Source organism: Ictalurus furcatus, chromosome 17 (genome assembly GCF_023375685.1).
Source record: "Ictalurus furcatus strain D&B chromosome 17, Billie_1.0, whole genome shotgun sequence".
Taxonomy (NCBI): Eukaryota; Metazoa; Chordata; class Actinopteri; order Siluriformes; family Ictaluridae; genus Ictalurus; species Ictalurus furcatus.
Window position 1 is genome coordinate 19,777,575 of NC_071271.1, and position 17,594 is coordinate 19,795,168.

At 40.0% G+C, this 17,594-nt stretch overlaps 1 protein-coding gene across 2 annotated transcripts in view; it reads left to right on the top strand.

Annotated features, from left to right (window-relative positions):
- Positions 1–17,594, top strand: part of LOC128620934 (ephrin type-A receptor 4-like) — a 58,703-nt gene that overhangs the window by 24,348 nt on the left and 16,761 nt on the right. For both annotated transcript variants that reach the window (XR_008388196.1, XM_053646303.1), the window contains exons 4-9: positions 2,829–2,984; positions 6,145–6,480; positions 11,955–12,079; positions 14,228–14,387; positions 15,969–16,080; positions 16,185–16,234. Coding sequence is in view for 1 of the 2 variants with exons in the window: in XM_053646303.1 (XP_053502278.1) it covers positions 2,829–2,984; positions 6,145–6,480; positions 11,955–12,079; positions 14,228–14,387; positions 15,969–16,080; positions 16,185–16,234 (939 nt within the window). In the remaining variant the exon portion in view is untranslated. The remainder of the gene's footprint in view (positions 1–2,828; positions 2,985–6,144; positions 6,481–11,954; positions 12,080–14,227; positions 14,388–15,968; positions 16,081–16,184; positions 16,235–17,594) is intronic.

Sequence of the window (17,594 nt, forward strand, 5' to 3'; positions counted from 1 at the left end):
TAAAAATGGAGATGTCCCGACAAAGACACCATTTAAGCAAAATACGGGAACTTAGAAGACCTTATTCTAATTTCCAGATTAGACCCACTGTAACCAGAGAGTGCAAAGGAAACAGCATTGTGTATTGTGTGTATTGGTATTGTGTGTTGAATTTCATAGTATACTGCATATCTGATTATCAACACATGTCTCGTGTGAAATCAAGCATCACGTGGGTTTGATTTTTTTTCCCCCCCTAGAAGTAAAGAGAGCGAGCAAGATATTATAGGTTATTTAAGGGTAAATGCCAGAGATCTTCCTCGCCCCGAGGAGAGGAAACCGATACGCATGTTTTTTGTCTAAAGACAGCAGGGCAGTGTCTTGCTCACATTAACGCACTCTAGGATCTATACAACAAATACGCGTCTGAATGTCTGTGTTTCAATAAATAGAAACCGCTTGGTGACAGAAGGATAAAAGAAAGAAAGGAGGATACAAGAACAAGATGTCTCACAGCGGTATCGTTTGCATCTTGAGTGCCATTTTATTTAGGAAAGTCTCATCTGAATGTGTTTCTGCTTTCGGCCAGAAGTTTGTCTGTTCCGTGCTTACATCGGGTATTTGTTGGTATTTCTTCTAGAGCTGTTTCAATCCAATATGTTGTTATGCACTATTGTGAATCAGTCTTGTGTAAGAAGTAAAAGTAGGCCTGCCAGACACAGAGGCCACACCCCTTTTACTGACATTGAAATGCACAGAGGCCACGCCTCCTTCAGTGGGACTGAATTGTGTTATATGGTTGTGCGTTGGTTGGTCATGATACTTGGAAAAATTTGTGTGAAATAAAGAAGGCAGCCGTTTAATATACTTTATTTCCGGAGCACAGTAATGTGGCCTACGTAGGCAGCCTCCTCTCGAATTGAAACAGGAACGAGGTAGTGGGGATATTTGTGTGTCCACGATAGCAGTATGATCCCTTTTAAAGTAGAAATGGAGAAAGAGTGCAGAGGAAAAGTGGGTATAAAGGAGAGAGAGGCTTTAGCATTAGAGATTAAAGGCGTGAAAGAGAGGATGAGTGGATGGAGTGCACTGCGTTCCAGCATGAGAGCATCTCCAGTTAAAGACACACTGCAGGAGGACAGAAAGCAGACAGGACGCCTTTGTCTGCTAGAGGGACACTATAGTGAACGTTTGATAAGCTTTCGAAAGTGCTCTGTGTGTGTGTGTGTGCGTGTGTGTGTGTGTTTGACAGTGATGGCAGGAATGTGAGAGGAGGGAGACATGAAGCAGTGCAATGTTAAATAGACAAAAAGGAAGGATCTGGCATTTGTTACATTCCTCAAACATCACACTTACACACACACACACACACAAACACACACACACACAAAGTGAGTAACCTACACTGACACTACAGAGATTAAGCAGGTTAAATGTTTAATTCTCCTCTGAATATTTACACACTCGAATCATAAATCCTACACGAGGTCATGTGGAGTAAATGGGAGTGTGTGTGTGTGTGTGTGTGTGTGTGTGTGTGTGTGTGTGATTTAAGACCATGTTATACACTTCCCACTTATACAGTGTGCTGTGAAAATGCCCAAGATTCCTTGCGCATCTCCTGCACTAGTACCACCCACCTCACCCTCATCCCTCCATCTTTTCTCCTCCATCTGATTGGCCTTTTGTCTTATGTACAGCAGAGTCACTAGAACATGGGGGTTGGGGACAGTCGAAGTTGGTCCAGCTGTAATTCTAACATTTTACAGGATTTTAAATATATTGACAGTGCATAGAAGTGAACGTTTCACTCAAGTGAAAAATACAGTCCCCTCTGAAATTATTGGAACGGCAAGGCCAATTCATTTGTTTGTGCTGTACACCAAAGTCATTTGGGTTGGAGATCACAAGTTTCTTCTTTTGTGATGCTTTTCCAGGCTTTTACCGCAGCCTCTTTCGGTTGTTGTTTGTTTCAGGGGGTTTCTCCCTTCAGTCTCTTCAAACTCTTCAGGAGGTGAAATGCTGCTCAATTGGGTTAAGGTCTGGTGATTGACTTGGCCAGTCTAAAACCTTGCACTTTTTCCCCCTGATGAAGTACTTTGTTGGGTTGGCTTTGTGTTTTGGATCATTGTCTTGCCGCATGATGAAGTTCCTCCCGATTAATTTGGACGCATTTCTCTGCAAATTGGCAGAGAAAATGTTCCTATACATTACTGAATTCATTCTGCTACTACTATCATGATTTCCATCATCTCAGATTAGTGAGTCTGTTCCAGCAGCCATGCAAGCCCAAGCCATGACACTACTTCCACCATGTTTCACAGATCAGCTTGTATGTTTTGGATCATGAGGAGATCCTTTCCTTTGCCACACTTTGGCCTTTCCATCACTTTGGTAGAGTTTAATCTTGGTTCCAGAACTTTTGTGGCTCATCTCTGTATTTCTTTGCGAATTCCAATCTGGCTTTCTGATCCTTACTGCTGATGAGTGGTTTGTATCATGTGGTCTACAGTCTTCAGTCTACAGTAAAAACAAATGAATCGGCCATGCCATTCCAATAGATTTGGATGGGGCGGTAGCTTCTGAGTAGGATGGATATGGCTACATTGTGATGGTCATTTTGAAGTCGAACATCACATGCTGCTATGGAAAACAATGTCAAAGCATATCAGGACTCCCCAGAACACTGGCGTTTTTTTCACAAAAAACACACGTGAAGATATGCATGTGGTGTGCAGATGCCTTTTTTTAAAAAAATCTTTTTTGCTTTGTATTGATAAACCTCTCCTTCTTTCCCCTCTCTCTCTCTCTCTCTCTCTCTCTCTCACTCTGTCTTCTCTGTCTCTCAGTGTGTAAGGTGGGATATTACCGGTCTTTGGCTACAGATGGGTCCTGCACTAAGTGTCCTCCACACAGTTACTCCATGAGGGAGGGAGCTACTGCGTGTGAGTGTGATAAAGGCTACTACAGAGCAGAGACTGACTCTCCGGCCACGGTGTGCACACGTGAGTGATACACAAACACATACACACAGTACATAGTAACGTTGAATACAAAATATGTAAGTGTGTTTTAGCTGAGTGCTTTGATTAGTGAGGCATTAAAGTGCACCTATTACGGTTTTGAAACGTGCCTACTTTTGTTTTAAAGGTCTCATACAATAGGTTTACATGCATCCAAGGTCAAAAAACACTTTAATGTGCTCATAATTTAAATTGCAGAAATACCTTTTTTTCCCCAGGGTCAAAAAAACGACTCCGTTCATTCTAAACTCCTCCTTTCAGAGAGCCTACTCTGCTCTGATTGGGCAGATGTCCCAGTCTGTTGTGACTGGTCTACCTTACAGCGCGTGTCGGAAAGGAAACGCCCACTACCATATCCAAGTTTACCATATCAGTAATAATGTCGGTTTTACCTTACCAATTTGAGTCCGAGTCCGATAGTGGTACATCGGAAGATCAACCCGACCCACCATCACAAACACGATGAGAACAGGACGTTTCTCAGTGGAAGGTTTATGTAGTTTGACAATAACGTTAGTTAGCCAGTTAGCAGAGGCTATCAGCTAACAGGCTAACATACAACACAAAATCACTCATTTGGAACACTTGATAGACAATATATACATAAATAATTAATCATACTTACAGGTTGTGATCCAGAGGCACACGATGGTCCAAATAAAGTGGGTACGGCCCTGTCTTTAATGAATAATCCTTTCTCAAATCCCGCATTGACTTCAGCTAGATTTGAGAAGCAGTCATCAGTGAAATGATGGGAATACAAATGAAAGTCGGTGATATCGTGTTAAAATGAATTCTAACCACTGACGCTTTACATCCTCATCCTTTGGGAGTCCATGTGAAGTGGTTTTGCTTTTGGAGCACATAAAACAACGTCTTCTAGACATGAACCTAACTCTTTCAGGACACAACCTTAACTGTAGTGTTTGAGGACAGGTCAAAGCACACGCTGTTTGCGAGCAGCCAATGAAGACCAGAGACGGGGTTTTATGTTACAAACCTACGTAGGTTTGTGCAGAAAGTAAGTCTGGAACTACTGACGACTCATTTCAAGTGTTCAGAATCGGTTCCTTCTTTTGGGAGTCAATAACTCCATTTGTCGTGCGCTTTGATTTTTGAAACTGTGTAAACTTTTTACATTCACAAACAGCTCTATAACACACTACATGAAAAGTAATATTTGAAAAACCATAATAGGTGCACTTTACATGCTTCTGAGTGAGTCTATGATTGAGTGATTGAGGCAGTGAGTCAGTAATTGAGTTACTGAGTGAGTGATTGAGTCAGTGCAGTGAGTAACTCAGTGAGTCAGTGACTGAGTGAATGTGTAAATGTGTTTTAGCTGAGTGCTTCAGTTACTGAGGCAGTAAGAGTGTTTCTGAGTGAGTCTGTGAGCGATTGAGTCAGTAACTCAGCATGTGAGTTTCTGAGTGAGTCTGTGAGCGAGTGATTGAGTCAGTGAGTCAGCATGTGAGTTTCTGAGTCAGTCTGTGAGCAACTGATTGTCAATGAGTCAGCATGTGAGTTTCTGAGTGAGTCTGTGAGCGAGTGATTGAGTCAGTGATTCAGCATGTGAGTTTCTGAGTCAGTCTGTGAGTCAGTATGTGAGTTTCTGAGTGAGTCTGTGAGTGAGTCAGTGATTCAACATGTGAATTTCTGAGTGAGTCTGTGAGCGAGTGATTGAGTCAGTCAGTCAGCATATGAGTTTCTGAGTAAGTTTGTGAGTGATTGAGTCAGTGAGTCAGCACTTGAGTCTGTAAGTGAGTCTGTGAGTCAGGATGTGAGTTTCTGACTGAGTCTGTGAGTCACCATGTGACTTTCTGAGTGAGTCTATGGGTGATTGAGTCAGTGAGTAACTCACTGAATCAATGTCTGAGTGACTGAGCAAGTGAATTAGTTAAAAAGGAAGTGAGTGAGTCAATGAATCAGTCATCAGAGATTATGAGTGCGAGAGTTTGTGAGTGATTCAGTGAGTCACTGAGCAGGTTTGCCTTGTAATTCATATTCATGATTATATTCAGAGCTCCTAGTACAGAACACGGATATAGAGTTTCTTGCAGACATCTTATAGTGTTTCTTCAATGTTGACTTGTATTCAGGTTAATTGTTTGTGCTATTTGTTGCCACAGATACGCAATAATTATGCCTTAAATTTAACGCAGACTTAGTAAGTAGTATACATTTGTCATAAACTGCCAGAAACAGGCTTTTGCTAATTTAATACATGTCCTTTGGTTGTGGTAATTTGAACCACCTGCAGCTATTGTTCCTAAAGTGACTTTCAGGTTTATAAATATCACACTGCAAGTGCCCAATTAATCTACGTACATAAGCATTGCCCTGTCCATTCCACTTTTATGTAGAAATGCCCCAAATTGCATGTTCATTAAGGCAAATATGCAAAACAGTCATAATTCTCAAATACATATTTCGCTGTAGACCCTGTCAGTAAATCAGTGTGTTCGTTTATGTGGGTGTTGGAAAGTTTGCATGTGTCTTTTATACACATAAAGTTTTAGTCAGTCAGGGCGTCAGTTTATGGTCTACGATAGAATTTATACCCTGACTTAGAGAACTTGGGTTCAACTGGTGCAAATGACTGCAACTCAGTGGGAGGGTGTTAATTCAGTGTGTGGAATGCAGCCCGAGACAGGTGTGTGTGTGTGTGTGCATGTGTGTGTGTGTGTGTGTGTGTTTCAATAAGGGTATGGAATTTCTGCTTATTAAATTGCTCTGCTGTAAACTCAGTAGGTATCAACCTCACTGTCGCATAAAAATGAAGTCTATTGCGCTTGTGGAATGTGTGTGTGTGTGTGTGTGTGTGTGTGTGTGTGTGTGTTTGTGAGTGTGCTGTATTTGCAGTTTATTTAGAGCTTTGTAAAACAGATGACTTGGATTCATACAGTCATGTAAATCAAGTCAGAAATTTTACAAGCAGGCCTCGACTCATGTAGAAACAAGGACATAGTGTGTGTGTGTGCGTGTGTGTGTGTGTGTGTGTTTGGGGGGAATGGGGGACAGATGGTGTTAGTTTATATATAACTGCTTATCTATTAGAAAGATATGACTTTATCAGCTCTCTCTCTCACTCTCTCTCTCATACACACAAACATACACAATAACCCCGGTCTCTGTCTCTCAGGTCCTCCATCGGCTCCTCAGCATCTGATCTCCAGTGTGAACGAGACGTCAGTGTTGCTGGAATGGAGTCCTCCGCTTTCCACCGGCGGCCGCCGTGACCTCACCTACAGCGTGGTGTGTGAGCGGTGTACGTGGACGTCGGCACGGTGCATGCCATGCGGTGACGGTGTGCGCTACTCACCCCAGAGGCTCAGCCTGAACGGCACTCGGGTGTCTGTGCACCAGCTGCAGGCTCACACTAACTACACCTTCCACATCTGGGCCGTGAACGGAGTGTCCAAAAACAACCCGAAACCCGAGCAGGCCGCATCCATCATGCTTACCACCAACCAGGCTGGTGAGACACAATGCGTGCGTGTGTGTGTGTGTGTGTGTGTGTGCAAAGTTTTAGTCCCCGAATCACAAATGTATTTTTATTTCATCAGTTACTGAAATCAAATGAAGGGCTATTTTTCATCTTCTGTGACCACTTTGTCCTGGTCAGGATTCGCTGTGGTTTGAATTAGGCTACTTATATTTGTTCATATTTCTGGAAATAGAATCAATAGGTTCATTAGAAAATATTGCAGGAAGGTAAAATAAAATTTTTAAAAAATGTGGGAGTGGGCAGGATTAGTCAGACCCTTTTCATACCTCTACTTCCAGCAAAGGATTGGCTGTTACGTTGTCAGGATTTGACCCCCTGACAGTTAAAAGGAAACAAACACATATCCTGTCAACACACACACACACACACACACACACACACACACACACACAAAACAATCTAAAATAGCAGTGATTCGCCTTAATTGAAATTTGAATTTTTCTTGTCTGAAACCAAATTTCAGAATGAACATAATCTAGGACTAATAATAAGTTAATAATAATAAACAGATTAAAATGTATTGTTGTTGAACAGAGAAAAATGTATAAACATTTCTGGTAAAGTTTTCTGCAAGGAGACGTTTATTTAACGTTTAAGGGAGGAGTCTCCAGTGTCAGCACTTTGTAATAAGCAGTTTTCTGCCGGCTATTTCTGTTTCTTTGGTTTTATTTAGTTTGGTTCTTTTGGCATCTCTGCAATATAACAAGTTGTTTTTTGTGGGGGTTTTTTAAGAAAAACAAGACTTTATGATAGTTTCCATCATTGCACATTTTTTTTGTAGCAATTTATCAATTGCACTCTTTAAAAAAAAAAAATCTAATTTTTAAAAATATATTTTTATGGCTTGGGCAAATTCACTGATGTAATGTATTTATGTAAATGCAATCATTCAAGCAGTAGATAGTTAAATTATTATTATAATTAGCTTCAAGAGAGGGGAAAAACAGGCAGGTGCGAGAACAACTGTTTATAGCTGTTATAATCAAAGTGATAAAAGGAACTAACTTGTTTCCCAGAGGTTTTTCACAATATATATGTTAATGTAAACAGATATAAATATGATGACATTCTTTACTAAATAAAAAATAGTTCGCTTTGGCAAATTGCTGTGGTGTAAGAGAAATAAAACTCTTCAGGACATGCTGTTAAATAAAAGAATCAACGATGAGCTGTTGTGATATCAACCAGAACATAAAGCCTCTTTATTTTATATTCCTTACTTACTTTCAGTCAATAATAACACACTTTATTGACTTACATTAGTGAAAATTGAAGGAACCTTGTTTGAGAAATATGATTTGGTAAAATATTTCAGCATTCGATAAATCACAGCGTAGGTAGTGGACTCAGGTTTGGGCACAACTGGGTGAGTGATTGTGTTTCTTTTACTTATACTTATGTTTGAAGAATATCAGTTTCACCTGTAGAGAGTTTTTGAATGATGTGTTTGCTCCTTTATCACACACACACACACACACACACACACACACTTGAAAGCTCAATATTTCACATGTTGTGCCAGATCCCCATTCATTGTAGATTTACTACACCCTTTGTGTTTTTGTAAGTGCAGTACATTGTGCGTTTGAGCGTGCGTCAGCCTGCACCCTTGATGCCGTGTTGGGTTTCTAGCCGAAGCGGAGCGCGAGACGGAAATCCGGAACTCTCTGTGACAATCAACGCTCATAAATCACCCTCGGGCCTAATAGTGATGGTTTAGGGTATAAGGTGTTAGGTTTTAAGTTGAAGCAGCTTCACTAAGCTTCAGTTCAGGCAGCTAAACGTCCACAAAGGAGCTTTCAAGGCAAGCATTCGTGAGCACAACTGCATGTGTCGTCTTCGCTGCCTCAATCTCATGCTCGAAGGAGAAAGAGAATATAAAAAGACCGGCGTGCTCCATGGATGAGGTTCAAAGAATGAACAAAAGACACAAGTCGTGTAGTGTGGGAGGCGGCAAGTAGGTGGGCTGCACTGCTGCTTATTCATGAAGGAGATTTGAATATTCATGAATCCTGTTCTGCATATGCTTTGTACACTTTCCTGCCTGCCATCTCTCGAGATTGGAAAGAAAATATGTGGCAGCTGTGTGAGACATCCAGCCTACACACACTCAATTTTATTTACACAGCTTGATTTTTCTCAACAGGTGGGCTTGTGCACCGTGTGTGTTTGCATATGCATGTACTGGAGTTTCTGGTTTTTTTTTTTGCTCCCTAGATTTTACAGTGAAGCAACGTGTACATTTAAAGTTTTTCATTAGCCCAATTTTGATATGCCCATTTGTTTGTGCATTTATGCTAAACATTCTGCCTCAATAGTTATGCTAGTCTGATACTCCACATGGTAAATGAACATTGCACATGTTGCTAGCATATGCACTGCCCCAAAATGCGCACTTGTGGTCTTATGTTTCTTGTTTGCCCATGCCCATGATGTCCCCGAGGCTTTAGCATGTCCTGTTTCTCATTTTGAGCTTCAAACGTCTGCTGTCCACATTTTATGCACGCTCTTGCAACCTTTGGCAAAGCCCACATCAATACAGACTCTGAGCGAGGACCAATCAAAGTGAACGTGTTTGTTAATAGCAGAGGGAAACATGGTTAGAGAGAGAAACACCAGGAAAATCTCCAAATAAAGTGGCCTTTGTTATTAATAGAACATGGCATTAAGCAGCATTATGATTACAACTCCTGTATTACCTGACTATTATCTGTAGAAATGGAGGGTGCCACTATGAAATAATTAAAATATATTCTTTCCTTCATCTTCAGTAACCATGGATGAGACACCAGTCCATCACTTGACGCCATGCACACACATAATCAACATTCATTCAAAACCGGGGCAATTTTAGAGTAGACCTGGCGAAAACCCATGAGAACACGGAGCATGTAAAACTCCTGACCTTGAAGCCGAGAGGGTCCTACATATACATGCCCTACATTGTAATTGTTAACTAATTATTTTAATGGATAATTCCTTTATTAAATGAAGGAATAAAGACTTAAATAGCTACATAGGCTTAGCCGTTAACACGTTTGCTTCGCACCTCCGGGGTTGGGGATTCAAATCCCACGTCCACCCAGTGTGCACAGAGCTTACTTGTTCTCCCCGTGCTTCAGGGTTTTCTCCGGGTACTCTGGTTTACTCCCCCAGTCCAAAGACATGCGCTGTAGACGGATTGGTATTTCCAAATTGCCCATATTGTGTGAATGTGTGTGCGATTGTGCCCTGCGAAGGGTTGGCACCATCCATGGTGTCCCGCGCCTTGTTCCTTGAGTTCCCTGGGATAGGCTCCAGGCTCCCCGCGACCCTGTGCAGGATAAGCAGTATGGAAAATGGATGGATGGATGGACTATTTCAATGTGTATTTATTGATGTATTTCATGCCATGAAATAATGAATTCTGTCAACATAATCCATCAAAACCTGTGGGCTGAACCGAACATCAGACTGGATCTGCTAGACCACAGTTAGGGGAACTAATCGATAGTAAGCTTCATGAGTCGGATGAGTGTCAGTAATACTGGCTCAAAGTTTTTACGGCATTAAAGCCTGATTTGATTTTAGCCTGATGTACGTATGCTTTCTTCTGAACAGGATGTGCTTTCAGTCACTCTCTGAAACCGGAGCATCTAAAATGTCCGCTCATCCTTGCACTTATCGGTCGTTAGAGACGTGGTGAATGCTGGGGTGCAGAAAACCTCTCCTCTAAGAGTAATGCGACCAGACTGGCTAATATGTAATATCGCATGGATACATGTGAGCTGGGTTTTTACCAAGGAAGATGATTATTTCAGACAATGGGGCAATATCTGTAAGGTCAGGGGTAGAACAACTTATCACGGTCTTCACAACTAAACATTAAACTGAACTCCACCAATAGATGTACAGTATTAACTTGTAAAAGAAATATCTGAATACATCATTATGGCTTATAGAACAAATTAAAAGAATATGTCATTTTTGTGGGTTTGTCATATTTTGGAGCTTATTGTCCAGAAAATATGTCATGTGTGTTGTTATACTCTCCTCTCCAGGTTACTCGACCAAACCCGGAATCACTCATCTTTACTTTCACATTATCTCACACCCACCCACCCACACACACACACACTCAACTCGATTACAGAGCCATATCTGTGAGAGCAAGCTGAATGATGGATGTGTGTTACAGGAGTGTGTGTGTTGGGGGTTGAGGAGGGCATTGACCCCTGGGTTTTGAGCCGGTAGGGGCTCATCTGAGTCCCAGTGGGGAGACGCCAAAGTCGTGTTTAGTCTGTCGGCCTCGACAGAGGAAGATGGATGTGCTTAGCTGAAAAATAGCCGCCACACTGCTGTCACTACTGGGAGCCAGGGGCCGAGTGTTCAATACACACAACACTTAAGACTGAAAAGAAGGAGCTGTTTTAACCACACACAGTCTCACACACCCACACAGATCCTGAGGCCCAGAGAAACATGAATTGCTGGAAGAGAAATGTGGTTTGGGGTTTAAACACTTGAGTCCATGTGAATGATTGGATGGAAGCCGTGCCACGTGAAGCTCCTGTGTGTGAATGGTTGAAATTTGAAAATGACAAAAAAAAAAGAATAACTGATAGAAACGAAACACTAATTAGGGTCTGTGTACTTTCTTAGAGGTCTTAGAGTTCTGTGTACATTAACCAAGAACCTCATAACACAACCACAGCTAATATCACTCTGTAAACACTTATATACACTATAATAGAAGTTTCTCTGGAAAATTTGTGTACTATACTGTATTTCTTACTACCTCTAGATTTATTCCCTAAGCGTATACATTTGATATGTTGTTATTCTGCTCTTACACCTCTGATTATCCATACACATATTTACAAGAAAGATATATATCAATACATTTTAAGGAAGAAATAAAGTTACATCCATTACACATTACATCCATAAACAACACAATAACATCAAAAATAAGTCATAATTAATCAACAAACTAATCTTTTCTTCTTTTTATTTTTTACATTATTAAGAATATTATTTAATAGAGTGTTGCAAAAATGACGTTCTTTTGTAGGCCAGCCCGGAAGTTAGCATCCCCCTGGTTTCCTCGACAAAAAGCTAAAATGATTTTTCCATTCCACTGCAGAAAATAAGCTCTGTGACCAACAAAAGTTTATGATTCTTACACGTTTTGTTCATCGATTTACATTTACAACTAGCTTGTATTTGATGTGTGTTTGTGTAGATGAATCTCTGCAGTCTAAAGCTGAGACTGTTCTCACTCCGTCTCCCTCAGTCTCCCTGTTTGACTTTCTCACCCTGAACAAAACAGGGTTTAGCACAACAACAGAAGTGGGTTTAGCATTTGAATTCAGAGTTAAGCAGAGGGAGATGTAAGAACGTTTCTTTTCTGACTGTGTTTAGGCAGAAAGCTGTAACATGTGTCTTTCTATCTTTCCACGCAGCTCCGTCAACAGTGATGTCTGTGCAGAGGAAAGATGTCACCCGTGACAGTCTTATACTCTTCTGGCAGGAGCCTGACAAACCCAACGGAGTCATATTGGAGTATGAGGTCAAATACTACGAAAAGGTTAGAGTACTTATGGGAGATGTAGACATTGCTTCACAGTACAAAAAATGCCAAACCTTTAGCTTAACTGCTAGCTGTTTCAATTGTTAAGAGCAGTTCGCTCTTAAAATACATTCACTGACAATGGTAATTAAGCTGTCTATCTAAAGTTTCCTCAGGTGCTAAATATTAACAGCCTAATTTAGGCAATTTGCCTTGTAAAAACAAGGGACATGAACACAGAGAACACTCCTGTATGAGTTTGAGACTTGTTGTGAGTTGTGTATTTGTCTTTAGGGCTGCAACTAACAATTATTTTCATAATCGACTAATCGGCCGATTAATATTATTATAATTTTTTTATAATAAAAAAATCCGACGACGGACATTCAATACAATTTTTTCGTATTTTTAAGTATTGACGCATTATTGTTTTATGGATGCACAAAAAAGCACTGATACTTAAATGACAGTCTTAAATTAATAATTAATAATGCAATCTCACTTTCACTGCAACTTATGGATTCTGTCACTCACTGGCTTTAGGTGTGTTGTTTTACTTACGTTTACTTTAATCGCACTGTACCTCGTATCACTGTCGTGCTCCCGTGCTACACAAGGTCCGCTTTGTAAAGTTTGCAGGTTACAGTCTTCTTCGTGGCATTTAATATAAAAATGCCCCCTTGCCTTAGAGGTCTTTCGCGCTGTCACTTGACGATTACGCCTCCGTCTGACGGTGACTGAGGTCATGTTTGGCATAAAAGGTAACGCTGACATAAACAGTAAACTGAAGAAAGTCGTTGACTCTGGGTATTCTGCTAAAGCTAGAGGCGTCGCATTACCAGCGTTTGACGTCATGTTCCATCAACTGGGAAGCTGCTTATACTTCCGGTTAATAAAAAAAAAAAAAAACGCTAACGCTGCATTTGAGACGATACTACTGTACCCTTCTAAAATTCATACAGTAGACGGTAAAATACATAGTGCTTAGTGTAAGTGTATAGTACGTCATTTGGGACACAACTTTGGTTTGTACTCTTCGATGCGTGTTAGGTTATTGCTAACTGTATACAGTAACTTAGCTAATCAGAGGCCTGTTGCACAAAGCGAGTTACAGAGTAAGTTTTGAGTTGACAAAATCAAACAAAACCAGCCCGGTTTAATTAAAGGTTAACATGTTTCATGACGCTGGTAATCAACTTTCTCAGTCAACCAAGGTTTTAACTCAAGGTTTACTTATTGTGTACGTGCAGATAAAAGCCAGACGTTTGCAGCAAACAGCCAATAGCCTTCAACATGGAAAAAAGCATGTGTGCATACTTTTCGTACGAAGAGCAATTATTATATGAGAAATACGAGGAATTTAAGCCTACACTAACTGCAAAAAGCAACACTTGTTCCTGCTAAAGCTCTGGAAAATTGCTGATCCTGTAAATGTGTAAACTCATAACAAGAATGAAGGGATTGAAAATTTATAACCTCAACAAATTTCATGTAATTTTATTTAATATAAATGTCAATTGTTTTCATTAACCATTAATAAAATAAATATCAATTTACGAAAATATATTAGGACAGGAATAATGCCACCACATGCAAATATATACCATCTGCTGAAAATCGATATATTTTGTACAGATGGTCATCGGGTAAAGCCAGGGGATTGTGTATGTCCCTAAAAGTTCTTTCCCTTCGAAGCGCCATTCTTATTATCTGCTCTCCGAGCTCCACAGGAAACTTACCTGGGTAGCCACCGAAACCGGCTTCGTGCAGCAGGCCTCAGGGCAGCCTTGTTGTGATTCTAAACAAATCAGCATTGCTTGTACTGAAAAAAAAATTGACAAAAGTATTACCTGTTTCTCACCTCATATTTGGAACATGAGTTCTCTAGTGACTGTAATGTAAACCATCTGAAAACTTGCTGAGTCACTTCTTCCACCTCAGTATTTCTGTAGCATCAAGAACACATTCGAACAGAATGCGAGTACACACAAGGACAGTTAAAGATAAAGATATGTATTTAGAAACACTCCTTGGCTCCTCAGGACACACATATGAGATAAACAGGAAATGAGTGTTGACAAGCCTGGAAATAGCCACCATACTTCCTCTCTTGTGAACTTGTATCCTTCCTCTTTCCTTCCTTTACCCTTTGTTTCTCTCTTTCAGGAGCAGAATGAGAGGAGTTATCGTATTGTAAAGACCACGTCTCGGAATGTTAACATAAAGGACCTGACACCACTAACCTCCTATGTGTTTCACGTGCGCGCCCGGACCGCAGCCGGTTACGGAGATTTTAGCGCTCCACTGGAGGTCATGACCAACTCAGGTTAGTGTGAAACTTATGCAAGTTATCGTTTGAGATTTGATTATGAACTGTCAAAGACTGACTTAGGAAAATCATGAATCATTCATGAAATCCCACCACCAATCAGAGACATCTCTGTAACCATAGAAATGGAACTGAACAGCAACCAAAAAATTTTTTTATAAGATAACTAACTAGCTGTAAATGTTCTCGTGAATGAAATAGACTGAAGCAATAGAATAACATAACGAATATAATTGTATACTAAAATATTACATGTACACAAAACTTCCATAATAGAATAATTAAAAATACTGAAATATTTATTAAATATGTACTAACACTGAGTACTAACCTTGAGTTTCTTTTTCTCTTTACATTGACTACGTTTACATGGACAGCAGTAATCAAATTATTGACCTTACTCTGATTAAGATAATATTGTGATTAAGGTGTTTACATTAGTCGCTTTTAGAATACTCCTGTCATGTTACTGTTTTACATGTTTTAGAACATAATTAGATTAACAGTCTGCGTCATTACGTCACCGAGCCACGCCGTCCGACGTTCCTCCAGAATTTCACGTATCAACATACAGTTGGTCTTCGTTATGGTACCGTATACAGTTTTGGGTGTTTTTCTTTAATTTTTTTATGAACGCTTTAAGTGCAGTTAATTATTTGTCATGCTGTACGTGCTAATAGACAAATGCTTGAAGCCGTGGGCTGCGTCCCAAACCGCGTACTTACCGTCTATATTGTAGCCGAGATACATGTATTTTTCCCCACTACAGGCCTATAGTAGGCAAGTATGCGGTTTGGGACGCAGCCGAACTCTCTTGTTCGCTGTAAAATGTTGAGAACTGCCGTGTGTGATCGTGTCCTGTCGCAAAATGCGGTGAAAACTCTCACACGATGTTCATAATGTGATTAAGGTGTTTACATGTCTGTAATACACGTCCATAATGCGACTAAAACAGGAGTACTCCACCTGTCTTAATTCGATTAGAGCTTAATTCAAGTATGACCTTAATTAGATTAAGGTAAGTAAAAATTGCTGTTTACATGGTAGTTTCTTAATCAAAGTATGGTCTTAATCGGGTTAAGAGTGGATTATTGTTGTCCATGTAAACGCAGCTATATTCTTGCAACGTTTCCTTCTTTCAAATAATATTTAGCTTCGAAAAAATTCATAATTCATAAAGTCATAATCCGTCACTCTGTATTTAAAAACAGAATTTCTGACATGTGTCAAATAAGAGTCAACTGGAACCAACTTCTTAAAACTTGTGGAAAATTACAGATTTTTACTACTTTTCATTTTAATGTTCTAATGTTGTTATGCTGCCACTCTAAAAGCTGCCACTCTATCTCTGTCCCCTTCTTTTACCTCATCTCTCTCTTTAGCTCTGTACCAATAGTTTTAGCTATAGATCTTTAGTATAATAGTACCATTGAACATTCACTTGTTTCAACTAGAACGCCGGGTAAGACAGACTAATATAGCACATGAATATTCAAATGATATTTGAAGGACAGGTGATAGAAATGCCTCTCTCTCTCTCTCTCTCTCTCTCTCTCTCTCTCTCTCTCTCTCTGTCAGTGCCTTCTCCTGTGGTGGGAGAAGGCATGAACCCTACCATCCTTCTGCTGTGTGCTTGTGGCAGCGTCGTTCTGCTCCTCATCCTCGCCTGTGCGTTCCTCATCAGAAAGAGGTGTGTGCCCACAATCCTACTGTGTGTCCTCTCTGTGTGTGTGTCCTTTGTATGCATTGTGTGTATTGTGTGCAGCAGCCGTTAAATTAGCTGTTTATTTTCAGGAGGGCCAAATACAGCAAAGCCAAGCAAGATGAAGAGAAACACCAAGCAGGTACAAAGCATTGCATACAGATCATTCAGGCTATTTAAACTCAAACAAAAGCTTCATTTCTATGCATATCTAGTTCTAGCCTTCATCTGGTTCACCGGTTCATCACGTTCTAGACTTTATTTGGTTATTAACATCATCTGGTTCTTTGGTTTATTTTGTTTTAGACTTTATTTGATTGTAAGATTTATCTGGTTCTAGGTATTACCAGGTTCCTGACTTTCACGCTTTTATTTATGTGCCTTATCTATATATTGAGAGTATGTCATTCTAGACTATTGTTCTGTCCCAAATGATGTATTATACAGACATACTATACGTTATGCACTTTCACTATGTATTCTACCATCTAGTGTGTGAAATTGAACCTTTTTTTACTAACCAGAAGTATAAGTCAATTCCCAGTCAATGACCAGAATCAATGAAAATGAATTTCTTCATTTTACTGTTTATGTTAGTGTTACATAGTGTTTATGTCTAACATGACCTGGAGGCGTAATCGTCTCCGCAGGCAAATTTTGCTCGCACAGTCCAAAATCAACGGAGTAAATTGTGGTTGTGGCTATGGCTGCTGGAAATGAAAACATTTAAGGAGCTTAGTGGCCTGCTTGTGTTTTTCAGTTGAATAAGTGCATCATCCGGGTACTTGAAATGCTCTTCTTTTTGTTGGAATTCTCAGTGTGAACACACTACTCACACTGTTTATACTACAACATGACAAGGAATAGTGCAAAGTATGTGATTTGGGATGCACCTTTTGTCTGGTTCTGGTTTTAGTCTTTCAGAGTTCATCTGCGTTGGATTTATTTGATTTATTTTGCCTCATAATGTTCTGGGTTTTATTTGGTTTGCTGTTTATCTAGTTCCATGCTGTGTTTTTTTTTTTCCTGTTTTTCTTGTTTTGTTTGATTCTTGGGTTCTTGCTTTATCTGATTCTGTGGCTCATCAGATTTTGTGTTTCATCAGGTCCTGGGTTTTAAGTGGTCCTATATTTATTTGGTTCCGTGTATTATCAGCTCCCTGTTTTATCTGGTGTTGGGGTTTATGTGACTGTGTATTGTATCTTAAACAATTTTATGTTATTCAAAGTTTAAATGGCATATGTAAACATGTCTGTGGTGATATGTGGTCTTACAGAGTCGAAAATAGGGCTGGGCGATAGATAGACAGAAATATCATATCACGACACTGGACATTTCTGCAATACACGATGCGTATCCCGGAATCAAAGAACTATGATCATGTCACCCCAATTTTAGCATCGCTCCATTGGCTCCCGGTCCATTTTAGGATTCAGTTTAAGATTCTGTTGTTTGTCTTTAAAACTCTTAATGATCACGCTCTTCCCTATCTCAAAGATCTT